This window comes from Stegastes partitus, unplaced genomic scaffold (assembly GCF_000690725.1).
Source record: "Stegastes partitus isolate 25-593 unplaced genomic scaffold, Stegastes_partitus-1.0.2 Scaffold8, whole genome shotgun sequence".
NCBI lineage: Eukaryota > Metazoa > Chordata > Actinopteri > Pomacentridae > Stegastes > Stegastes partitus.
In genome coordinates this window covers 1,981,346-2,006,164 of record NW_007577739.1, presented here as the reverse complement: position 1 = coordinate 2,006,164, position 24,819 = coordinate 1,981,346, and the positions used below count along the sequence as shown (strand labels likewise).

The following is a 24,819-nucleotide window of genomic DNA, read 5'->3' as shown; positions in this document are numbered from 1 at the left end:
GTGCCAGACACACTATTTTAGACGTATCAAGGTTCAAGGAGTCTTTATTATCCCCGTGGGGTAATTAGCTATGCAGCTAGTAGTTAAACAATCAATCTGTGCATCAATCACACACAGAAACAACAATAAATAGCAAAAAGACAGTGATAAATGAATAAAAACAGAAAATATAGCTGCTTGTTCAGCAGAGCGACGGCAGCAGGGACAAAAGAATACTTGGATATCTTCTTTATTAGAACATAAACATTTGATTTGGTTTCTCTAAAACATTTCACTGTGTTGTGTTTTTGACTCTGAGCAGCGTGTAGGACACCAACACATTGGTATTTTTTAAGGCACAGAAAACGTTAAATGCAGAAAGTCTTTAAAAAATTGATGGAGGAAGGCATGTGAGAGACATGACAGCAGGATGACGGTAAACACTACAATAATCTACATACTAGTATTTGATTATATGCATGTAGACATTAAGTAAGGCTGCAGAGTTCAAAGCCTATGAAGTGTAACTGAGCTCTACTACACCCTGCTGGTCAACAGCGTGTACTGCAGCTCTTAACAACAACAATAACAACATCAGTCGGTTACAGATTGAAATTTGTCCTTTATTTGAGGATTTTATTTCCGGCTGGGGTTTTCATTTCCACGGCAGTTTATTAGTTTTTCTCGTGAAAGTAAACAGCTCTGGATAGTAGAGAGTCTGCATGTGGTTAAATATGCATTATGCAATATTTGTTTTGGGTTTTTTTTTGTTTTGTTTTTTTTGTACGTGCATAGTGAATAAATCCTGCTGAAACCCTGACCTGTATTCGAAACTAAACTCACGCCTACTCTTGGTTTACTAAATAGCTTCTGACAGTCTCTGGTTACAAGCTACTTATAAGCTCTGTGTGTGTGTGTGTGTGTGTGTGTGTGTGTGTGTGTGTGTGTGTGTGTGTGTGTGAGTGTGTGTGTGCGTGAGACACTGACAGGGAATATCTGTGAGTGTTTAGCTGCGCTGTCATCCCATCCCGTCCTTGTGACCCTCCTACCGGTGGCTAAAATATCTCGTACGGAGCCTTAATGTCGAACCCCATCGTGCTCACATGGCAGCTCTCCTTTTTTTGGGTGCGTTTGGATGTGGGGTATCACGGGCCTCGTCATGAAGGTGTCTCTGCTCGCTGCCCGTCTTACTTAACCCTCGTGCTGTTGCTTGTTGAGGGAAGTGGCGCTGACACCGTGCTGATCGCTAGCAGGCCAGTGGAAACAGTGAATTTGGAGCTTTTCCCACCATGCTGACTCCAGATCTTTCGCCCGGTGTCCTCAGACGGGTGTCTTCTGCCATCATCGTCCTCAGTAAGTGTGGTGCTGAGGAGATATTCCACTTGTATTCCACGGCAACAGACCGGCTGGCAGATGGAGGGAAGTTAGCCATTTTCTCGCTGTTTGATGGTTTTGTTTGGACGTGTAGGTAGTTGTGTATTGTCTTCTGTGGAGCGATGGAACTGACTGTACTTCTGCACAGTTGGGAGGAACTTCTACTTTGCTTAATTGCTTCCATTCTTTTGCAGCTTTATACTTCTGCTCTGCTGCATTTCATATCGATTATCGTCCTTTTCACTCCTCTACTTTGAGCTGGTGCCTTAACTGTGCTTTTCAATAAGAAAATGACATTAAGAACTTCTGATAGACTTATAAAAACACAATATAATGTTGATTATTACACCGCTGCTTCCCAAACTGTGTGAATTTTGAGCCTCTTCTCAAAATAGCAGGCTCTAAATTCTACATTTTGCCTTCTAAACTTGTCAGATGGTTTGTTTGGGTAACTTCCTGAGCCTCACAGATTTATCCAGTGTTTCACATAAAAAGGCGGAGATTAGAGATGACTTCAAAAATACAGATTTGCATAGCCGGTTTCTATTTTTATTTCTTCCCTTCTAATTATTGACAAGACCCCTCGATTCACCCTGTCACCCTTCTTGAACCTGCACTCACTGGTTAAAACTGGTTACTGCATTAATAAGTAAAACTTTAATACAACTAAATTACATTATTAATAAATGTTAATATTAATAAAATGCAACCTTTACTTTAGCAGCTTTGTAACTGCAGGATTTTTACTTGCAATTTCTTTTTTTGGCACCTTTTTTGATTTGAAAAACTAGAATCTGTCACTAGTTGCTTGAATAAGTAAACAACTGTTTGACAATCACATGCTGCGGTCAAACTGCCTGTTCTTTGCTTAGGAACATTTACAACTGAGTGAAATTACCCGAAAACGTCTGAAGTGGCAGCCATGATAAGAGCTGGTCGAATTCTCTAAATGCTAAGAAACGGAGCTCCAGCGCCTCCTGACTTCTTTTATTTAGCACAGAACACGTTCAGAGCGTCCCTGGCAGACCCACACATCTGCTGTCAAATGATTACGTAGTCGGGTTTAAGTGCACAGAGTCCTCATGAGTTCTTCACATCTTCGCTTGATCAGGGAGGAACGTCAAGGAGAAGACAAACAGGTATCTTCTGTTTGAATGGTGTGTCTCACTATGAACAGATACCAAGTGTCGGTGTCACAACCCGGGCCAATAGGTTGTGGCAAAAGAGGGGAGACGACACAGGTATTTTCAGATTTTAACATCAAGTTTTATTAATTGGTTAAATTAATCTAGTCAAAGTGAGGTATGTAAGTCAGTGATGTCAGTAGTGTGGGTGCAGATATCTGGATGTGATGTGGTGCAAGGTGTTGTCAGATGTGAAAACCAAACCAAAAACGAACCAAAACCACAAATCAGGGGCATGAGGAGAGAGGGAGCCCAGGAGCTGAGGGGTTGGCCCTTTTATACCTGGGAGCGAGCATGCCAATCAGGTAGGACCGCCCACTCAGTCTCCGGCAATCTAGGGACACAGACACAGACAGCCAATGTGCCCAACCAATCGACTAGGTGGTGGCCGTCACATCGGTTCCAACAGATGTGTTGTGTGTCTGGAAAGGGGACCTGTCCTGCCCTGGTCACCTGTAATGACCCTGTGGTGGTTCCTACCTCGGTTGCTGAGACACGCACTGCTGAGTTTTTTTGAAAGTACAATTCAGAATTAAAGTTCTGGAGCCTTCTAGACAAGTCGTGTGTTGTTTAAGGTGACAAAAGGTCCGTCTGTCTGTTGTTGTATCTTCTGTTGTGGCTGTAATTCGTCATCATTTAGCCTTCTGTGTGTTTAAAGAAACAGTGTGCACGGGGGGAAATAATTGATTTTTTTTTTTTTTTGATTGCATTAAGACGCCTCCCACACACACACACACACACACACACACACACACCTTGGTCTCCTGAGCTCCAGCGCTACATGTCCGATCAGGCCCTCTGCTCCCCTGGGCTTCCTGCTCTTCCTTGACCTTCACCATGGCAACAGCCAGAACCCTGCGTCATATCGGCATCAGTACATACGTGTGGAAACACACGCAGAACAACGCAGCGCAGGTTGGCCAGCGCCTGTTTTACATCTGCCTCATTAACACCTGCAGAACTGTTGTGAAGTGTTAATACCGTGTTAATTAGGTTGCGTTTAAAGACCGAATCCCTGAAGTCTCATAAAGAAAGCAGTGTAGCTGTTGGCAGGTGGAAGCAGCAGAAATGCTTCTGCTGTATTTATGTCTGTATCTTGATGTTCTTGTAGGATTTGTTTCTGCAACAAATACTTCTGTTGAAGCTGAACAAGAACGTGATGGTGAAACAGACGGCCTGTATTTACACGACGTCATCTAGATGTGAGATCTTATCGTATTAGTGCTGCTGAAACCAAACACTTTATTACTTCTGTGTCCTCTTTTCTTGCAGAGCGAGACTGTTTCTTTGCTTTCGACACCCCGAATATTAGCTCAACCCTCTGAATATTTGCTAAATGTGCAGCAGCTTTGCCGGCAGAGCGGATAATTAGTTGAAAAGCGGAGTTCAGGGGAGAGTCAGGGATGGAGGGAAAGCAGACGTCTTCAAGGCATCGCTTCTTCGCTCCACCTAAACCTGAATCCATCGACTGTGGCGGAACAAATTAAAGCTCGTTATCGTCTGCAGATGAAACCTGTCTAGTAAATGCTTATTCACTCACTGCCTGATGACATTAATCACCACATGCACACTGAGGGTTTGCTGCAAGAGTCAAGATGATCTATATGATCAAGCTTTGCTCAGGAGGGTTTAGAGTCTGAGCAACACTCACACAAGAAAAGAAAATCCAACTTTACAGTCTTACAGGTACATTTATACTGTCTCCTTCTTAGACACTCTTATTTGCACTAAGCTGCGTGAAAGTCAAATAAAGTTTAACGCCGTTGATTTGATCAGTTAACTAGATACTGAAGCAAGTGAAAGAGTCTGAAGGAAGAGGAGTTAATCAAAAACAGCTCAGACCAAAGAGACGCTAACGCAAACCTCACTGCTTCCAAAACAATTTAATGTTTTGAATAAATCACGTGAAGTTAAATTCAGGATAATCAGTCGCAGCCCTCAGTGAGCTGCTCAGACTGCCTCATGTTGACTTCCCCCCATCCTCCCCCATCCTCCCCCATCCTCCAGACACACAGCGAACGGAAATATCACGCCGTGGGTGATCTTGATGTCACGGTGGGCGTTGGAGTTTAATGACTGGTATTCTGGTGATATGTGATAAGTGCCCTCCCTGATGCTCCCTGTTAATAGCTGCCCCAGAATGAGGCTCCGTCACCCAGCGAGGGAGGAGGGAGGAGGGGAGTGAAGACTATCTGTAGCTGGTCAACAAGCAAACGGCTAATCTGAGCCGATCACATGGCTGCTAACATGTAGACTGAGATAACTTTGTTAAACACAATCAGCGTTCTTTCATCTGGAGGATTTCATGACTCACCTGCGTTTTGCTCACGGTCACATTTGCGTGACCTTTTCCTGCGATATTTCCATAGTTTCTGTTTAATCAAGCCTCTTAAAGGCTTTACTGCTGCGGTTTACAGTTGAAATTCCTGTGGCGAGCAACATGTCGAGCAAATTACATTACAAACAGCTTGCAGGCCCTCCAGGGCAAAGTCACAGCACCTCACATGATGCCTGCTGCCGACTGTTTGTTCAGCTTCTCTTCCTGCGCTCGCTGCTGAGGCCGCTTTATGTAAGATTATCATAATTTGTGGGAAGTGTCTCCATATGGAAACGTACACAATTAATCCTCTCACACATGGTGAACGTATTTGCAGATTTGTGTTGTTTCTGTCTCATTAATGAGCTTCTGAGGCTAAAAAAGAAAAGGGAAGGTGTTGTCGCATTTTCTGGAATGACTGTAAAAGTAAAATGTTTGTTGTTGTTGTGTGGTTGATTTTTTTTTCTCGCTTTGTGTCTTCCAGGTCCAGTCGTTCAGCGCCAAAATGGGCCCTCCTCAGAAGAGAGCGAAGCACAAAGGAGGTACTAACGAGAACCCTGCTCCACATTAGACACGCTTATTGCTTAAAATATGAAATAAAACCCAAGCAAATGAAGCATATCATTTTAAAGCATATAGATGATGTTGTTCTGTGTATTTCTACTGCATCTCGTGATACTCTAGCTGACCTGTCTGAGCCATTTGGTTCCTGCTAAATATGTAAATAATTTCCAAAACACAGCCTTTACTGTGCTGTCGATGATCGTATAACCGCTGATGATAACCAGAGATAGAGTCAAACCGCACATAAGGCTCGTTTGTTTGAAGCAAACTACAAACGCCGCAGCTCTCACAGTGCAGTGACATCCTTGCGCTTGATAGGATGATGGAGCAACATCAGATGCAGGCGCACAAGGAGAGGGAGCGACGAACGTCAGGATCAGGTGAGGTTTGATCAAACACACCCACGCCCGGCTATATAAACACACTTCCTTTCTGACACTCTCACTCAAACGCGCTTGCGAGCTGAATTGACGGCTGCATTGTGCTCACAGCTACACAAACATTTTAGAAAACGGTCAACAAGAAAGCTTCGCAGCTGTCAACAAACACCCTTATCTGGAAGCAAATGGATGTTTGCGCTGCTTTCTGTCGTTTTAAACGAGTCTAGTTATCCGTATTGGGTCAGGCAAAGCACACTTTACTTTCCCAAAGCAAACAGGTGATATCATCATCATCAATAAATAGCAGAGATTCCATCCCCTGATACGACAGGTTCCTAAACAGGCTTCCCCAGTGTGGTTTGTTTTAATGTCTCCCGCCTTAGTTCCAACCACGACTCCCCGGTCTGTTATGCTTTTTTATCCATGCACACATATAAATGTTCAAGTCTGCCCTTAAAAAAAAAAAGCACATACAGACTTAAACATCCTCCTTTGTCCCCGGTGTCACTGGCAATATCAGAACCCCCCCTGTCCCTGCAACATGCTCTATTGCCATCTCTTTCTTCCAGCTACTGTTGGGGGGAAATGCCATATGCTTTCTGATCATGGCTCAGTCATGTTGCATTCTGCTGCTTGTTCTTTTTATGATATTTTGATTCTTTCTTATTTGCTACTGGCTTCCGTTTTTTGGACTGCTCCTGATTTTCTCATCTTTTACTTGCTTGGTTGCTCAGTTGTTTGCTTTTCATTCTTCTCACGTTTTTCTCTTTTCTGTTTTCCTTTGTTTGTTGCCCTCCTTCGTCCTCCTCCTCCTCCTCGTCTGCATCTCCTCTCTCTCTCTCTCTCTCTCTCTCTCTCTCTCTCTCCTCTCTCTGTCTTTCTCTCTTTGCCCGTCACAGTCGTTTCCACTCTCCAATATAAAGTCTCCACCCCTCCCACCCACCCAGACACTCCTCCCGAGTACAGACAGTACAGAGCTAGCACACTGCCACCCTCCTACGTCCGCGTGGCCTCCTCCTCTCCTCCCTCCTCCGCCTCCATCTCTCCCTCTCAGGAGAAAGAGGTGGGGGCTGCTAGGGACAAGGCCCAGCTCTCCTCCCAGCTCTCCACCTCGCTGGCCTCGGCCTTCTCCCCGGTCCAGGCGGGAGTGACCACCCAGGGCCGACAGGTCCGTCAGATCCCCCTGTCTCCCCCCACAGCAGCCCGCCACCTGCACATCCAGCAGCAGCAGCAGCAGGACATGATGCTCCCCCCTAAACACGGCACCTGGTCTGCCTCCCACTTGCAAATGTACGCCCAAATGCCCCCCTCCTCGTCCCCCCCTGTAATGATGGCGATGCCGGTGAAGCAGGGTTTGCCCCCGCAGCCGGTGCTCCCGGTGGCTCACCCCCTCCCGCCCGTGAGCGCTAGGATGAAGCCCCCACCTCTTGATCCTAGCGCTATGGCGGGCCCTCACCAGTACCCCCAGCACCAGCCCCACCCTCACTCCAACGGCCAGCCCGACGATTCCTACTCCCCTCATTCTCAGCATCTGCCCCTCACGCCTCAGTACTGCGAGGCCATCCCCCTGCCTCCTCTGATAGGTCAGACAGCCCCAGGCCCCGCCCCCGGCCACCAGTACCCATCCACCTTCCACCCTCAGCAGCATCAGCAACAACATCAACAACAACAGCAGCAGCAGCAGCAGGTGTACCACCAGCAGGCCCAGCCCCCCACCACCACCTCTTCCTCCTCCTCCTCCTCGCCCCCCTCTTACACTGACGGGGGTTCGCCCAAGAAGACCCCCTCCCCTGTCCCCCAGCCGGCCCCCATGGCCAGCAGCAGTAAGTATGAGGAGGAGAGAGGAGGAGGTAGTCTCTCAGCAGAGCGATGTTTCATGTGTGTGACTATATATGTATGTGTTTGCACCACACCGGCGTTAGGCAACAAAACCATCCAATGCACAGAATGCATACGAGCTCATACACACCCATGATCCATCTGCTGCGGGTGTTTTCTTTTCACGCTGTACAATCAGACCACTTCTCAAGACCGCCAGGGCGTGATCGTACTCTGCTTAAGCCGTCTGTCACACCTACAGGGCGAGACCTGCTGTGCAATCGTTTCAGGCACCAGAAGTAAAGTGAGGCTGCTTTCAGAAATAATGCCATGAATAATTTTTATTTATCAGTTAGTGTTACGCAAAAGATTTTGTGTTTGAAGGTCCCATTCGGTGAAAATCCTTTTTTTTAAACATGTAATTTGTGGTGGTTAGAAACTTAAAAGTGTAAAATAAAAGCTTTTACGGTACAAAGACTTTTTTCTAGCATTCCTGAAGCCTCTTGGGCAACTAGTACGAATTCAACCCAGGTGCTGTGTGACCAACCAGCTCAGGTTGTCCATCACAGACTCAGAGAGGCGTTCTTCCTGAAGGGGGCGGGAACAGCAGAGCAAAACAGTCCGTTAACAATCAGAGATGATACAGTCGTGGTAAAATGAAGCGTCTTTGCAGTATGTGGAGCAGAAAAACCAAAACACACTCTGTGAAGACACTTTGGTTAATTTTCTGAATGCAGTCTCACAAAGTTTTTCAGATCACTTTTACAAGCATCACAGAGAACTGACGACAGTTCTGTAGCTGTCTCCGTTGCTGGGATCTGTGGGGACCAGACCAGCTGCTGCAGGTTTCCTTGTTCTTCTTGTCACTGAAGATGTTTCTTCACACCTCCAGCAACATGTGCTGTCATGCTGCTGAATGAATCTGGGACCCCTCCCTGATGCTTTTGCATCAATCTATTCATCTGAAGTGCCTGAAACCTTTGCACAGTATTACACAGGGTCACAGGTTATCAGAGTTACTATTTTCATGATGTCATGTATTTTCCAGGATAGCTAATCGACTTGAGCCTGACTGGATGTCTTGTCACCCAAAGTAATAAATGTAGCTGTGCAGAGCCTTTTAAAGAAATAGCAGACTGCTTAAGCAGAGTAGAGCTAACGGCCTTCTTCCATGCACCGTTCTCCTGATTTAGCATCATGCAGCAGGACAGCAGCCCCAATAGCTTATAATGTTGATATTATTGAAGTTTCCCAGTAAGTCATGACAGTGTGACGTTATCACAACATGCACAACACCAGGTCCCTCAAATCAAAGCAGCTACACAGAATTCATTAGTCATTATTTACATCTGTGCTTTTCTTTCTGTAGCATCTCCAATTATTTTCAGTAAAAAAAGCCACTGACTTTAAAAAAAACACCAGCGGGCACGAGTTAAACATTTCAAGTCCGTCACCTGAAGTGAGTCCAGCTCAGCAGGTGTTTAGCTTTACTTGATCTGAGCCAGATATTAAATTAAAGTTATCTGAATGTTATATATGAGTTTTACAAAGCAGCTGCAGTGGACTGTCTATCCACTAGTCATCTGCTGCTGAGATGATTTAAACCAACGGCTGTAGGAAAACTAAAAACACAGTTTTCTAACCCAAATTCTTATTATCAACACAACTATTTTTTTAAACAGTTGCTGAACTAGTGCTGCCTGCACTCTGACACTAAACAGCTGTCAGGTGTTTATTAGTGAACACGTGTAGACCCTGTTCTTCAGACGGTCCTCATAAAACCTTCCAAGGGGCTACAAAAGCTAGATGGACCCGTGCAGCTATTGACTGAGCTCTGATTCTGCCCCTCCCAGGCCCTCCTGTCTCTGCAGGTCACCCGGCTATGCTTTCTGTGGCGCCTCCTCCAGCTGCAGTTCCAGCGCCCATGGCTGGTCCGCCGGCCCCGCCGCCGCCACCGGGTCCACCTCCCCCGATGGCGGTGCCCCCACCCATGCCCCCTCCACTGCCCACTTGTGGAGGGCCTCCCGGGGGCCCGCCTGGGATCCAGCACCAACCCTCAGGACTGGCAGCAGCGCTGGCTGGAGCCAAACTACGTAAAGTGCATAGGGTGAGCCTCCCTGGTTGAACGTCAGGAGGAGGAGGTCCAGTCCCTCTGGTTGTGTTGGTCATGATCTGCTGAAGCCGTGATGCTTTTCACCCAGAGGTCAAAAAGTGAAACTCATGTTCATGATGTGTTCTCCAGGATGAGAGCAGCCCACCTGGTTCTGGTGGGAAAAGTGACTCCAACCGGTCTAGTGGTGGCAGTGGTGGTGGTGGGGAGGGACTGATGCAGGAGATGAATGCCTTACTAGCTCGCAGGTGAATCAGCGACACCAACACAACCATCCTGTCATTTCTGTTCTGTCGTCCTGGTTCTGCTTTATTGCAAGTGTTCATCTCATGAAGGAAACGAGCTCCACTGCTAATGTTGTGTTTGTGTTTCTGAATGATCTGGATCTCACTGTCGCCCCTGCCTCCTCTCTCTTAGACGAAAAGCTTCTGAGAAACCGGATGAAGTAAGTCTTACATTTTCAAGCAATAGTTGAATATTTTTCAGTTATACACTACTTTGCTCCAAGATTTGGCTCACTATGGTTGGCATGCTGGCTGAATGCAGGGAAAAAATACAAATTTAACTTATGATTTATTAGTTTTCTCATTTAAATAACACATTACATATAGAACAAAGTGTCAGTGGAATTTCTTTCAGTCTTTGTTGTGGGTTTTTTTGTAGATAGTCCATTTTTCCCATATTGATGGTTGTAGTTTCATAATATATGTGAGTCTCTCCATAACGTGCATCTCGTTAGTGATTTCCAGCCGGTTCCTCCCAGTAGGGGGTCTTCTTTGTGCCATTTCCTTGTGATGGCTTTTTAAAATCTTAATCAGATATCAGTCTTTGCCTTGGATGCTTTACATTTCCTAACTATAGCACAGTGCATGTTGTAGGTAGTTCATAGCCTCATATCTTTTTCATCTCTTTCCACACATCGTCCCAGTATTTTATAATTTTGGTACGATGCCATAAAACGTGTGTGCGACCCACATTCTGGTCCCCACACAGTCCCCAGCGTAGTTGTTGAACTGGTGATTGTTCCTTTGACAAAGAATCTCACTATGAAGTTACTAGATGTTTGCTGTGTTTTAAATATATTATACCTCATATTGGTTCGTGTTGTTTTAAAGATGCTGGCAGCCCGCTAGCTTATGCTAACACCAAACAGAGCTAGGCTAAGCTAAGCTAGCTGACACTCGACCGTGGCTTTATGTTCAGCGTACAGACATGATTGGTGTCGATCTTAAAATACAACCGTTCTTATGAAAGCAAATGATTTAAAAACTTATGTAACTATTCCTTTAAGGTCATATTTTTAATATTGGAAAAACTGACAGTACCATTGACTGAGAGTTAATAATTAACATCACTTTGTGTCTCTCCTGCAGGACGACTCCAGCGGTCGGGGGCCGGGTCAGCAGAACTCAACAGGTACAGAATATATAACACAACCGGTAGATTAGCCCAATAAAACTACAGGAGCTATATGTGTTACAGCCAGGTTGTTTCACTGAATGGTATTTATTCTTTTCTCCTGGCTAGATGCTGTGAAGAAGCCATGGGAGCGATCCAACTCTGCAGAGAAGTCCTCACTGGTGTCCAGGTCTGCAGCTGAAACGTGGAGGAGTGAAGGGAGCAGTCTGAATATGCAAAGATAGCAAGTCTCTGGCATTAACCGCAGGGATTCAAATCTGTTGCAAGGATTAGAAAAACAGAAGTCTAATTTGTTTAGCACGAAAACCACTGCACATCCCTTTAATGCCTAGTCCAATACACTCCACTTAAACAGTGTTTTTATTCAGTTCATCCTTTTGTGTTTCAGAGTGAGACCCATCGGCAGCACTAGTGAATCAGACACAGAGTTTGACAGGATGAAACAGGTTGGTGTCGTTCTCCACTGTGTTTTATTACATTCAGGATTTTATGGGTTTTGCACTTTCAACGCCCTCATATAGCTCCAAAACATAAACTCACAAGCATTTCTCTTTGTTATTCTGCAGGAAATTTTGGATGAAGTCGTACGCGAGTTGCATAAGGTCAAAGATGAAATCATTAATGGTAAGCAGTGCGCGGCAATTTAAAGTTCATTGCAGTAGCCGTTAGCTCAGCTGGTTTAATCTTTAATCCTTTTCACCCATTACTTTTTACAGCTCACTGCCAATAAAGTCTATTTTAACATGTTGGCGTGCCTTTTTCTGGGCGTGAGGCCTTTTCGCTGCTGAAATCTTCTTTCCCTAAAGGCTGCTTTCTCCCTCTTGCAGCCATCAGACAAGAAATCGGCAGAATCAGTACATCCTAATCTCATCTGAGCGTGCAGATGGAGGAGAAGGAGGAGAGCGACAGGAGGAGCTGGAGGAGGATGGACATGCAGATGCACAGACACGAGGACCAGGGAATGTTCTCTCAATGTTTCTGTGACCTCGCGATGCCATGATGCAAGTTGCAGAGATGTTGTGCCAACATTTAAGTCTGCTGGACAGCAAAAAAAAAAAAAAGAAGAAGAAGAAAGAAAGAAACTGAGATAAGAGAGCAGGGGTTAATGAGAAAGACGAGCAGAAGAAGGCTGGATAAAGAAAGATTAAAGGACTGATAAACTCAAACAGAGGATGAAGGATGAAGTGAGGAATGGAAGGACATTTGTGCTGAGTTTGGTGTTGTGGTCCTCTCTGTGCACCTAGACTCAGTCAGCCCAGTGTTGCAACTCTTTGTTTCTCTGTTCAGTCCAAGTCTTAAGAAGAAAATATTTTTGTTTTCTAAGTTTTTACTGTTTTATTATTTAAAAACTGTGGTGATAATGATGATGCTGTTGATGACAATGAGTATTTTATTGATATTATAGAAGGAGAAAGGAATCTTGCACACCATTTATGTCAGCCTTTTATATTTTCTATTATGAGTTTTTGTTTCGTTTATCCCTGACTATTTGATGATGACAACAAGCACAATACGGGCATAATGGTGCTGCAGACTCACCAGCCCCTCAGCTGGCATATTTAAGAGACTTTTTATGACCTTGCTCATACTGGTGTTGTGTGTCTAACCTTTTCTCTCCAGAGACGATGAAAAACACGTTAATGTTTGAACCGCATTTAGCCACTTCAATTACCTCTCTCCTCCATATCCAAGGCATAACACATTGCAAGCGATTTGTTTTTTTTTTTTTAAAACGCAGCGACTCACACGGATAACAGTCTGCTCTACAACTCCAGTGTGACCGATGTTTCTCTCCCAACTGTCCAGATGCGGTGAGATCATTGAAACTTGGGGATCATTCACAAAACAGGCCGATAACTGTAAATGTGCCACCTGGTTTTACCTAGATATAAACCAATGTAGTATTATCTATTAGTCCTCCTATGCTTTGTGAACCTCCCAAGTATGCATGAAACTCCCCCGTCTCTATGAATTAGTTTCCTTTTTTTTTATTTGGTTTGGGAAAAAAAAAAAACATTAAAAATAAATATAAACGGTGGTACATTTATTATAGTGGTTTGTTTCTATGAAGGTTCCCCTTCCTATATATGAGATGTTGAATAATGGTAGCAATGTGAAAAAAAATAAACAAAAAGGGGGGGTTGCTCTGGCAATATGCAAATGTTACCTTAGATAAGAATGTGCAGAAGGTGAACGGTAGGCCGATGTGATGGTAGCTACGTGTGTCTTTGCAGGAAGGATCTGGATGAATATCAGTTGTTGCATTCTATCCACTCTGTCCGCTCTCAACTACGTTCTGATTTAAAAGCTGGAAGTAAATTCATTCAAACAAAAACAACACGAGTGTCAACCGTTTGCGCAATGACCTGCTGTGTGTGCGTGTGTGTGTGTGTGTGTGTGTGGGGAGGGTTTTTACCGTGAAGGCATATTTCAAGTTTAAATAGAAAAAAACATCTGGTTTATTAAAAACCAACAAGGAAGGAACACACTCTTTATAGTAGTTTCCTCTTGTGATTACTTTTTTATATATATATATATAGCACAGTCATTTAAATAGAAACATGCCTAAATCAACACAACCGGTGGGTGGACAAAATAAGAGCAACGCTGCATAATGCTGTAGCCCTGCAGTAAATACTGACTTTATTCTACAGTGTTGATTTGGTCCACTGCTCCTCTTTGCTAACGCCGTCTGGCTGCTGTTGTTGTGATTTCGGAGGTTTAATATGTGATTGCGAGGCGTCGCTCGGCTCTGCGGTGAATCAGTCAAAAACAATGGTGCAACAGTCCTAAAATAATTCATGTTGCAATCTCTAAAGTCACGACGAGATAGAAAACCCGCAGAAGAAATGGTCAGGAATGCAGATTAAAGGGAGTATTTCATGAATTAGAAGCTTCATTCAACAGTACTGGACGTTTAAACTTCATCAGATTTCCTAGAGAGCTACTGGTTTATTTGCATTGCGCTGCATCGTTTCTGTTATTTTGTCCACCCCCTGTAGATGTAATCGAACGGTTTACAGCACGATGATGCTGCGAACAAGCAGAATGAGGCGTCACTGAAGGAAAAGGCTCCTCTTACTGGCAGGTAAGTTTCAATGCTCATTTTCCACCTCAGCACTTTTCTGCACGACGGATGTGAGAGCGTCGCATTTAGAAACCTGAATAATGAGCACAGGCAGGAAACTGCAGGAGGTAGTGACATCTCTGTAAAGTCTCACCAGAATGCCGTTGACCTTTATCCTATGAAAAAAATGACTTTATGCTATCATTTGTTGTTTCCTATTACAGATGAGGAACTGTCAGCTTTCCGTCGCCCCTCTCGATGAGGGGGACAAGGAAATGCCATCATTACATCACGACAATGGGCCACCTGTTTATAGCAGGAACACAAGCATGAATAAATAATGGAAAACTATCCAGCTGCAATCAATCTGTAGGAACATATGCAGCTGAAACATTCATTCACCGTGCAGTAACTGTAATTATTACACTTTATGTACATCACACTGTGTGGAGAAAAAAAACGTACTTCAACAACAATATTTTAACAAATGAAGTTCACATGTCGGTTTAATGGAAAATATAATTGTCAGATATCTACTCCTGCTTGCTCAGCTTGTACTCCCGTTTGATCCTGGCGTAGGGCCCGATGCTGTCGTCGAACACAAAGTCCCATAATACCCGAATCCAGGAAGTATGTTGAGGAAGGGAGTCGTAATACTCCGCTGCTATCTCCTTAACCTGCCAACAAGAACATATGACGAGGTGAGGAGTGGAGGTGAGGGGTGAGAACGCACAAAGAATGTAAATCATGAATCATCTCACACCTAAAGTGCAGATGTAAAGTGTCAGCAGCACCTCAGGGTGTCACACAGAGGTCTTATTCAGCTTGACACTATTTCACCGGGACAATCAGATAGAAGCAGGCGTTTCACAGTCTGCTGAACGCTTTGTACAGTATGTTCTGATAAAGGTCTGTCACTGTACCGACAGGTTGAATGAATGTTTTCATGAACTCTGACTTCGACCAGTGATTTTCTCATTAGAGTCACTGCAAACTGAGTTAAAGGGAAGTATCTCACAATGAACCACTTCATGCTCTGCTCATGCTAGAGATGCAGCAGTTAATCATTTACAGCCTGTCCATTCATCTGATAAATATTTGAAGTTCATAAAAAAAAGGTGACGTGTGGGATTTGCTGTTATATTTAGATTCTGAGAGACAGGAGAGGAACAGTTTATCTGCTGTGAGGGGAACTGTGCTCGCTCTCTGACACCAGATTAATTATTGCCTTCAATCCAAAGTTTACCTGGTAGAACATGGTTTATAGCAGTAATATAGCCTCACCTGAGGTAGTTTACTGCCAGGTATGCTGGGGAAGTCGTGGTGCTCCATGTGATACCCGACGTTGAAGGTGATCAAGTTCAGTGGTCCGTAGTAAGAATACGTCTCGTGTCCTTTCAGAAACATGTAATGCTCGGCTATGAAATGTCCGGAGATCGGATGCAGTCCCATGCACAAGATAGATCCTGCAATGAGGTAAACGATGGGCTTCAGCCCCCAGAAATAGTAGATAATTACGTCCACTGCAAGCTGAACTACTGCATTCTGGATCTCCAGCTGACACACTGGTTTAGGATTGACCAACAACGGCCGCAGGGCGTAGAAAAAGGGTTGGAGGAAGAGCCAGAGGACCTTCCTGGCCGGGGTGCAGAAAAACCATCCTTCAAAGTCCGTAGGGATGTCAACATCCAGCTGGTCCCCTCCCAGATAGCGGTGGTGGTCGATGTGGTACTTCTTGAAGGAGGCGGAGTAGGGCAGTCCGATGGGCAGGTTGGCCCACATGGCAAACCAGCGGTTCCACTTCGCCAGCTTGTTGCCGAAAGCCACGTTGTGAGAGATGTCGTGGATAGCCAGAGTCAGGGAGTGGTTGATGCAGCCTCCGAAGGCATAGGCCCAGAAGAAGATCCACTTCCAGGAGAGGTCGCGGACCAGGTAGCAGGCCAGGAGCTGGGTTAGGACCATGCCCGATACCACCCACTTCAACTGGGGGTCCGCACCCATCAGAGACTTGATCTGTGGATATTTGGCTGAGGAGAGGAACACGGCAAGAGATGAGGAGATTGTAGAGAAGAAAGGAAGTAAAGGCAAAAGAGAACAAAAAAAAAAAAACCTAAGAAAGAATAAATAAGTCTGGTATTTAAGAGGGACGAATTCACTGTCATTTCAACAGTTTGATCTTTTGCTGTGTCAGAGTCACTACATACATGTTATACTCTACATACTCTGTACAGTCTGTGTGACACAACACTTCCCAGAGAACACAGTCAAGCATGCTGTAAGGCAGCCTTCTCTTGGGACGAGCCCGCTGACAGAAGTCATTTATAATTGGCAGAGGTGTTGTTTTGGTGAGGGAGATGAAACTCGGGGAGATGCCATGGTGCTTTTCCAGTATACCCTAATCGTTAAGACAAACAAGTTCTGATTTGTTACACTAACCACACCTTTCAGCTACTACCAAGACCTTGAGTGAAAGCAGAGGTTGAGCTGAGTAATCCATCCACCCAAACATTCTGGATCTGAGGGGTGGAGCTGACGGCAGACTGCTGCAGGAGCACATCCAGTCATGCGTTAAATGAGAGCCACTCCATCAGGGGATGTCACACATGCAAATCTGGACAAGGCTTATTTGCCTTGACTTTACTTGTGTAGCGTCCATGCAAACTGGGCTTAGCTCGGTAACCTAAGAGGTTAAAGACACCGTGGCCTGCTTTCAGTGATTTTCCTGAAGTTTGTAGGTCTCCCCTTTACTGACCAAACCCTCTTTATTGCTTTACAGTTAATGTTTAGCCAAGAGGAATTCTCCACTGCGTCTCTACAGCCACTCCTTTAAAATCAACATACACCAAACATCAGCCTTAGAACTGCTTTTTTTTTTAATCTACTGTTGGACATGACCTCATCGCTAATGTGTCACTCGCTCCTGCAAATCAAGAGGTTTTTATTATGGACTGTACATCTCCTGGTGTAACCTGGACCACATGGTGTTAAGTTCAATCAATAACCAGGCATCATAAAACAAAAACCTGTTTACCACCTTCACAGAAGCAGAACCTGTTGGCTGGATTTCAGCGTTGCTTATTGTCTGCTAATTGAACAGTATAAGGTTTCAGGCTCAGATTACAGAAAAATAAAAAGATTAACAGGATGCTAAAGGTGAAAACCAAAATATTGTTCTGAGGTGAGGTTTGACCATGAGCTCAAGCTTCTGCGATGGCAGCCGTCGATGTCCTTTGAACACGCAAGATAATATAAACTTTATGGCCTGCTGGTCCACCCTACATCCAGCCTCTAACAACAAGCCACTCGACACATAAAACCACTTGTCAATCCAAAAAAAACCCACATGACAAAGTGAAATGATGAAACGCACAACGACCTCTGACACTTTCATCCTCCTGCTGGTCGCCTCGGGGCAGGGTGGAGTTCAACTAAAACAAAACGCTTTAATAATTTATTACTTTGGTGGTGTCAGACAACTCATCACCTCCTGCTCATCACACGCAACTACTGCTCAAACCCAAGATCGGATATACATCAGCAGATTACGATCTTGTTCGGCTAATCTGTTTTCAATCAAACCACATGACGAACTAGATAACAGAAGATGACTGATACTGATTGTAGATCCATGACATAATTTTAAAAAAAGGAGGGATCATACATACAAAACAAGTCAACTGCTGTTAAAACATGTGGTTTGAGGCAGTTTGGTGAGTCGAGGTTACTTTTCAGGGATCCTCCTCGATTCCTGGACTCTCAAGAAAGCCTCGTGTGCAGCATTGTGTGCTTGTCATGAGCAGGGAATGCGTCTTGTTACCTAGCAAAGCCCAAAGGCGTTGTCTTCTGCACCTGCTACCGATACGCTGTTATTGTGTCACAAGTTAGAAAAGAAGATAACAGAGAGGCAGATAGGTTTGCAGGAAAGAACTCACCGCCTTCAGGGAGCGTTTCAATCAGAATTAAATTAATATAATATCATTTATAGCTACACAGCAGGGTCATTCCTCGAATATATACATTTTACCATCATACCTTTTGCCTTGACAAAGGAGGAATGTCTCCCGTGGGTGGCAAAGTTTGTTTACTGAGTTTGCTGCTGATATATCTTTAATGTTTTACACTTTACCCTAGAAGGTTTTTTTGGGTTCCCTTGGGGCCCAGGAAGGATTTTTTGCAAGTTTTTTTTTGTTTTTCTTTTTGGCTTTTTTTCTTTTTTTAATTAATTTTTTTGTCGGTTTGCCTTCTTTTTGTTTCCAATTGCAGGCCAACCTTCCTTTTTTTTTTGTTAAAAAAAATCTTCAAAAATGAAAAAAGCAATATTTGTCACCTAAACTAAATGGCCTGGGGTCCAAAAGAGTCCTGAACAGGGTTATGTGTTAAATGGCAAATTAATTAATATATGTGTTAAAACTTTGCAATCTCAAATGAATTTCTTAAATCACAAGTTTGTATAACTTGTATTAATAAGTTAAATGTAGTCAACACGGAGTTTATCTTAATGGCATGACAGTTTCCCCTGCATCCATTGTGGACAGAGCACGTTAGGCAACAGCTAGTAAACAGGTTTAACCGGCTACGCTTTTATAAATAGGGTATAGTCAGGACAAAAAAAAAAAAAGACTCAACTTTTCGGAGCAGCTACTATAAATTGAATTCCTCGGATTCCTGTGTGATGACAAAGCTTTGTTAATTGTCGAGCATTTCTTACCTAGAATCTCCTTTCTCCTGGAGGTGTGCGGCTGGTCAGTGTAGACCCATTCAAAGTCGCCTCTTCCACCTGTCTTCCCCATGACTATCTTCCCTGCGTGTGTGAGAGGCTGTGCGGCGCTGCGTGTGTCATCAAACCTGGCCAGTATCGGGGCACACCCACTCAGCCGGGCTGCAGGCTGGAGGTGTAAGGTGTGACCTCAGGCCCCGCCCCCAGGCGCAGGGAGGGAGGGGCCCAGTTTGCACCTGTTGAAATGTGTGATACCTCCCAGCGTGTGTTCTCTCAACGTTATGTAGCGACTGTTTACTCTGTGTCACTACATAACAAAACCGTGATGATACTACAGTATAGAGGAGGATAGTTGGGGAAAAAAAATAAAATTCAAGACCAATTTTTTCTGTATTTTTTACTTGGAATCACATGAATCTTCTATCAGTGGAGTCTGTGAAACCATTGCAGAAACAACATACCTTTTTGAACAGTGAAGAACAACAAAAATACCATATGCTGGATGTCTTTCTACACACAGTAAGCCCAGACAATAAATCATATTTTTAGAATATTATTTTAAGTTGCAACTTTTTCAATACCCAATTATTAATTACTGAAGTAATTTTAAAAGCAAAAATGCCCCCAAAAGATCCCAGATTTCGATTTCAGCTGTTTTATATGATTGCAAATTTGATATCTCTACGTTTTAGAATGTTGATCACATAAAATCTGCATTATTAGCTTCACATTTCAGTCCAATTGATTCATTAAAAAACTAAGTTGCACATTAATCATTGATAATAAGAAAACACTGTCTCCTACATAACCCTAATTTGCCTTTATTGGGCTTAAATGCTGTAAAAACTCATTTACATGAGCTTGCCTCATCTTGTGTATATAGTCTTCTTAACAAAAATCTTCTGTATATGTTCTCTTGCAATTTTTGTCCTGTGTGTTTCTCTTTCTTTTTCTTACAATTTGCATTGTGTGTTTCTAATTATTCTTGCACTGACTTTACACTTTTTCTTTTGGAGCTGTTGTAACAGTGAACCTTCCCCACTGTGGGATCAATAAAGTTTATCTTTAACTTGTCACATACGTCCCAGATACACTTCATTTCCTCCATTCCTACCATATGTTGCTGTCTTTCTGCATACACAATGAGCCTAGACATAAAATGTATTGATTTACTTTCTTAATCTTAGCTTAGTAACTTATTAGTTTTGATACCCAATTAATTGTTTTGGTGTTTTTAAGCATAAATGCCAATTATTTGCTCAAGTATTATTTGTGAAGTGTAATAATTCCCTGGTCTTTTATGCAACCCTGATTTTCGATAATACTCTACTAAATAAAATAAAAAAGTTTAAATGTTAAGATTCATTCACATGAGCTTGCGATGTAATAATACGAAATATCAGAATCAGAAACAGATTTATTGCCAGGTGTAGTTTACACAATACGAGGAATTTGTTCTGTTGGGTTGGTGCAGCAATTAATGTACAGTAAGGTACAATGTACAAGATAAAAATATAAAAATAGCTTCAAAATAAAAGTAACTACAAATAAAAACAACTGTAATAGTGCAAAATAGAAGCAAAACAATAATAATTCTGATTCTGAATAATACAAAATATTAGCGTGAAGAGTTTTATTTTAAAATTGTTTTTTTCCTGGAAATATCTGATAACTTTCACATTTATTTCAGTCCCTTTGGTTATAAGTTAAAAACTAAAGAATTAAGATGCTACAGGTTAGTTTCCCATATCAGAGCGTTTTCGAGCCAAATCACGCGAGACTTCATAACTGGAGCATTGTGGCGACGAGAGTACACGAGTGTAGAGTTGTTGTCGGAGAGGGAGGAGGAAGGCAGAGAGTAGACAGGAGGGAGGACTAGAGTGCAAAAAAATATAGCGTACAAGTAGGAGGAAATACGAAATTGATCATGGCATCGGGGGACACCCTGTACATAGAGACGGACGGGTCCGAAATGCCAGCAGAGATCGTGGAGCTGCACGAAATCGAGGTAGAGACAATCGAGACAACAGTTGTGGGAGACGACGGTGAGCACCAGCCTATGATCGCCCTGCAGCCTCTCGACACGGACGATCCCAACTCGATTCATCCGCACCAAGAGGTGATTTTGGTGCAAACGAGGGAAGAGGTGGTGGGCGAGGATGACTCTGAACTGCACACGGATGACGGTTTCGAGGACCAAATCCTCATCCCGGTGCCCGCCGTGGAGGAGGACTATATCGAACAGACTCTGGTTACTGTGGCCGGGAAAAGCTCGTCAACAGGCCGGATGAAGAAGAGTGGAAGCGGAAAGAAAGCGGGCAAAAAGAGCTACCTGAGCGGGGGAGAAATGGGCAGAAAATGGGAGCAGAAGCAGGTCCAGATAAAGACTTTGGAGGGGGAATTTTCAGTCACTATGTGGGCATCGGGTAAGTTCAGAGTCCTGAGTGAATTCCTGCAAGCTGGCCCCTCGCTTTGTTCTCAGCGTGTGTGTCGTGTGACTGGGCCCAGCTGGGGCCTTGTCCTCCGCTAAAGTAGGAAGCTTTCCCCAACTCTGAGCCACTTAAACTCCATTTGAAATGTTTTTGTTTTTATTGGAAGCCATGTTTTATGTGTCGATGGGCGCCGCCATATTTCCCTGGTCTAGAAAGTATGGCGGCCCGAAAAAATGGCGTTTATTTGGCCGACGAAGATGGCGGCGAGTGTGGGAGCGAGTGCAGCTAGCTCCGCTAGGCCGCTGTGGCGCAGTTCAGTTCAGCGATAAGGGTGGAGGTGGTGCCTTCAGGAACCCCTCATACTTTACGCTTCTCTGGCTTTACGCGCACTCTGCGTGTTCTTATATATGAATAAGTTTTGTAAATGCACGCGAATTGGATCCTGGGTCCACAATGAGTTGCTGTGTTTGATATTGCGGTGCCATAAAAAGTATAGTTTTATTACTGAGGTATGATGTAATTAACTTTAATGTCGGCGGCTAATTAAAAGCTTGCACGGGTCCAAAGGTGACAACTTCACTTAAAAAAAATAAACAGCAGTGTTTTTACTGTATCTGTCCATTTGATTTTATTAAATTGTGTTTGCAGAAATGTGAAAAACCTGCATGTTTGTAAACACTGAGGAGCGAATCTTTTATCACCGATTCTGCCCCGTGGACACGAACTAGTCACCAGCAGGGAGACGCTTCAGAGTTTTTACATATTTGCAGAATATTAAATCCTTTATTTTTACTTTACAAGTAAAGATTATATATTATAGACGTATTTTTAAAATCTTCTGTTTTATGCCAATGATGTGTTTTACATACATTTACATACATGCAATATTAAAATTCCATCAGTTCTTATCTACTAACTACCTGTTCAGTTGCATAATATTGTAATGTTAATCCGGTTTAGTGTATGACTGATTGTGACTGGTATATAAATGCTAACAGCCACAGTCTCACAGTTTCTGTCATATTTTTCCATCATTCACTAGAGGAAGGGAGTTTAGGGGATATCAGATAACGCTTTAGCCCAAAATGTAATCATTTACTTGCACTTTTTTGTTGTTTGCTGGTGCTGCTGTCGTTATCGACTGTTCTGTCCCACTCCCATCTAGATGACAAGAAGGACATAGACCACGAGGAGCAGATCACAGGAGAAAATTCCCCTCCAGATTATTCTGAATACATGACGGGGAAGAAGCTTCCTCCTGGAGGCATCCCAGGCATCGACCTGTCGGACCCCAAACAGCTGGCAGAGTTTGCACGGTGAGTGATGATGTTTGTGTGGCTAAATGATTCGTTAAAACTCCAGCTTTCAAGACAAAAAAAGTGTTTTCTTCACTAAAAGCTAGTGGAAATAATAAAAAAATAGAAATATAATTAAAAGTATAGAATAAAACTACTACTTTTATTGAAGAAATGTTTGTTTTGATGGCAACAGATGAATGCTGCAAACAATTTCTGATGTGACCACTTTGCTGTCTGTTGCAGAATGAAGCCGAGAAAAGTAAAAGAAGATGATGCACCCAGGACGATAGCCTGTCCACATAAAGTGAGTGTGGGTTTCGGTGCACTTAAGTTTAATACACGTTTACAGAGTTGTGTTTTTTAGTGGTGGTTGCTGCAGTGGTACGAGGAGCGTTAACTCGATTGTAAACCCACACTGTAAATATTTCCCAAGAGATTAGCTTCATTGTGCTCCTCTCGCTCTCAGGGATGTACCAAGATGTTCAGGGATAACTCGGCCATGAGGAAACATTTGCACACCCACGGGCCTCGCGTGCACGTCTGCGCAGAGTGTGGGAAAGCATTCGTGGAGAGTTCAAAGCTGAAGAGACATCAACTCGTACACACAGGAGAGAAACCCTTCCAGGTGAGTTTCTTCACTTTCTGCACATCCTGCTTGTTTTCTGGACTCTGTAAAAGCTGTGTAATTTAAACTAGTGGTATAAAAAGAGAAATACATCCTGAATTGTGCATTTTACTGAACTATCTTTGTTTTAGAGCAGTCATACTCAAGCTTTAATATTCATCATCCTAAATGCAGACTGTGACTTAATTTTATTTGTGAGCTACGTTCAAATGCAGCAGCGTTAATCGAGTCTCTCTCCTTTCCAGTGCACATTTGAGGGCTGTGGCAAGCGATTCTCTCTGGACTTTAACTTACGCACACATGTGCGTATTCACACTGGAGACCGCCCATATGTGTGTCCCTTTGATGGCTGCAACAAAAAATTTGCCCAGTCCACCAACCTGAAGTCTCACATCCTCACACACGCCAAAGCCAAAAACAACCAGTGAAGCAGCCATGAACCAGGCTACTGGCAGCGGCGTGAGCGTACACTGGAGGATCTGACCTGTATCTCCGCTCCTTGACAAACTAATGTTCCGTGGCCTGCTTTGTTGTGAGATATGAAGTCCCTTTGTATTGCCTCTAGATGAAAGGTTTAAACAGAGAAAGTACCTTTTTGCGAACTTTTTGATATACATATGGAGGTTTGAACAAGGAACTCGTGAGAACGCCCCTCAGGCCTCCCGCCCTACTTTGGCTCTACCCGGATGGAACAATTTACGGTTTCTTCTTGTGAAGACGTTAATTCATGGATCTGCACGTTAAAAAAACTTATTTATACCTTAACACAGCCAGTTCAAAAGTTTTTGCAATATCTGTCAAATTTGCATTGATCCTCAGCAATGACACCTTTTCAATTTTGTACTTTTTCCCCCCCAAGTGTGCATATTGTACACTGTTTGACATAAGCTCTGTGGTAACGTATGTAGTGAGATTGTCCCCGTAGCTCTTCTTGGAAGAGATTTCACAGTTTGTTTTACCTCCCCTGTTCCTCCCTCACATGAGTGTGTTTCAGGAGGGGATTGGCTGGTCTTTGCATATTTTCATTTTCTACAACGCAATATCGGAATCTTGTAGATAATAGCCATATGATTTTCAATAGTGGTCACTGATTAAAAATGTTTTTCCCTCTTGCACTACCAATACAAAAAGCGTCATTTGTCCTTTCACAGGTCCAACTCATCCTAAAACATTATTTTATTGTGATTATTAATCAGCTGTGTGTCATCTGGAGACAAATCCTAGAGCTGCTCCAAACATGGCGAACGATAAAACCACTCAGGTCACCACAGCAGCCACGTTTCAGTTCAGAAATACGTTTGTGTTGGAACATGATATGAATGTAACACGTTAAAATATGAAGTCAGTGGGTTTGATCAGGAAATTAAACAAACTGTTAAATAGTGTTCAAAAGGTAGAAATTCTCTTGAGGTTCTGTACATTTTGATCCGGTTCAATGCTGCCAGAATGTGTCACCAGAACTTCAGGTTGCTTCAGCAGTTAAGTTTTGGGAAAGTACCAAAGTCTGCATTTCCTCTTTTGGTTAAAAAAAAAAC

General features: G+C 43.5%; 3 protein-coding genes across 3 annotated transcripts in view; 2 read left to right on the top strand and 1 right to left on the bottom strand.

Annotated features, from left to right (window-relative positions):
* The window catches only part of evla (Enah/Vasp-like a), a 40,293-nt gene extending 26,813 nt beyond the window's left edge, over positions 1-13,480 (top strand). Inside the window, exons 4-14 of the mRNA XM_008284238.1 lie at positions 5,339-5,396; positions 5,737-5,798; positions 6,698-7,621; positions 9,524-9,723; positions 9,859-9,974; positions 10,144-10,171; positions 11,100-11,142; positions 11,254-11,314; positions 11,534-11,591; positions 11,712-11,769; positions 11,973-13,480. Of these exons, the coding sequence (XP_008282460.1) occupies positions 5,339-5,396; positions 5,737-5,798; positions 6,698-7,621; positions 9,524-9,723; positions 9,859-9,974; positions 10,144-10,171; positions 11,100-11,142; positions 11,254-11,314; positions 11,534-11,591; positions 11,712-11,769; positions 11,973-12,010 (1,646 nt within the window). The 3' untranslated portion in view covers positions 12,011-13,480. The remainder of the gene's footprint in view (positions 1-5,338; positions 5,397-5,736; positions 5,799-6,697; positions 7,622-9,523; positions 9,724-9,858; positions 9,975-10,143; positions 10,172-11,099; positions 11,143-11,253; positions 11,315-11,533; positions 11,592-11,711; positions 11,770-11,972) is intronic.
* Positions 13,481-13,644: 164 nt separating this feature from the next.
* degs2 (delta(4)-desaturase, sphingolipid 2) lies at positions 13,645-19,007 on the bottom strand. Its single transcript, XM_008284043.1, has 3 exons — positions 18,921-19,007; positions 15,497-16,239; positions 13,645-14,889 (listed from the first exon to the last, which is right to left on the bottom strand). Exons 1-3 carry the CDS (start codon positions 19,000-19,002, stop codon positions 14,746-14,748), a joined length of 969 nt encoding a protein of 322 aa, XP_008282265.1. The 5' UTR covers positions 19,003-19,007; the 3' UTR covers positions 13,645-14,745.
* A 1,746-nt stretch (positions 19,008-20,753) lies between these two features.
* On the top strand, positions 20,754-24,408 carry LOC103358882 (transcriptional repressor protein YY1-like). Its single transcript, XM_008284033.1, has 5 exons — positions 20,754-21,355; positions 22,527-22,677; positions 22,903-22,963; positions 23,126-23,284; positions 23,530-24,408. The coding sequence occupies exons 1-5, from the start codon at positions 20,857-20,859 to the stop codon at positions 23,710-23,712; spliced, it is 1,053 nt and encodes a 350-aa protein (XP_008282255.1). The 5' UTR covers positions 20,754-20,856; the 3' UTR covers positions 23,713-24,408.
* Positions 24,409-24,819: the final 411 nt, after the last annotated feature.

Bases quoted from the DNA above. Each gene is read 5' to 3' on its own strand.
- LOC103358882 (XM_008284033.1), top strand. From the start codon at position 20,857: ATGGCATCGGGGGACACCCTGTACATAGAGACGGACGGGTCCGAAATG. The intron at 22,678-22,902 runs GTGAGTGATGAT...TGTCTGTTGCAG, and splicing joins CAGCTGGCAGAGTTTGCACG to AATGAAGCCGAGAAAAGTAA. The intron at 22,964-23,125 runs GTGAGTGTGGGT...TCTCGCTCTCAG, and splicing joins CGATAGCCTGTCCACATAAA to GGATGTACCAAGATGTTCAG.
- degs2 (XM_008284043.1), bottom strand. From the start codon at position 19,002: ATGGGGAAGACAGGTGGAAGAGGCGACTTTGAATGGGTCTACACTGAC. The intron at 16,240-18,920 runs GTAAGAAATGCT...TCCTCTCCTCAG, and splicing joins CAGGAGAAAGGAGATTCTAG to CCAAATATCCACAGATCAAG. The intron at 14,890-15,496 runs GTGAGGCTATAT...TCTTGTTGGCAG, and splicing joins CTGGCAGTAAACTACCTCAG to GTTAAGGAGATAGCAGCGGA.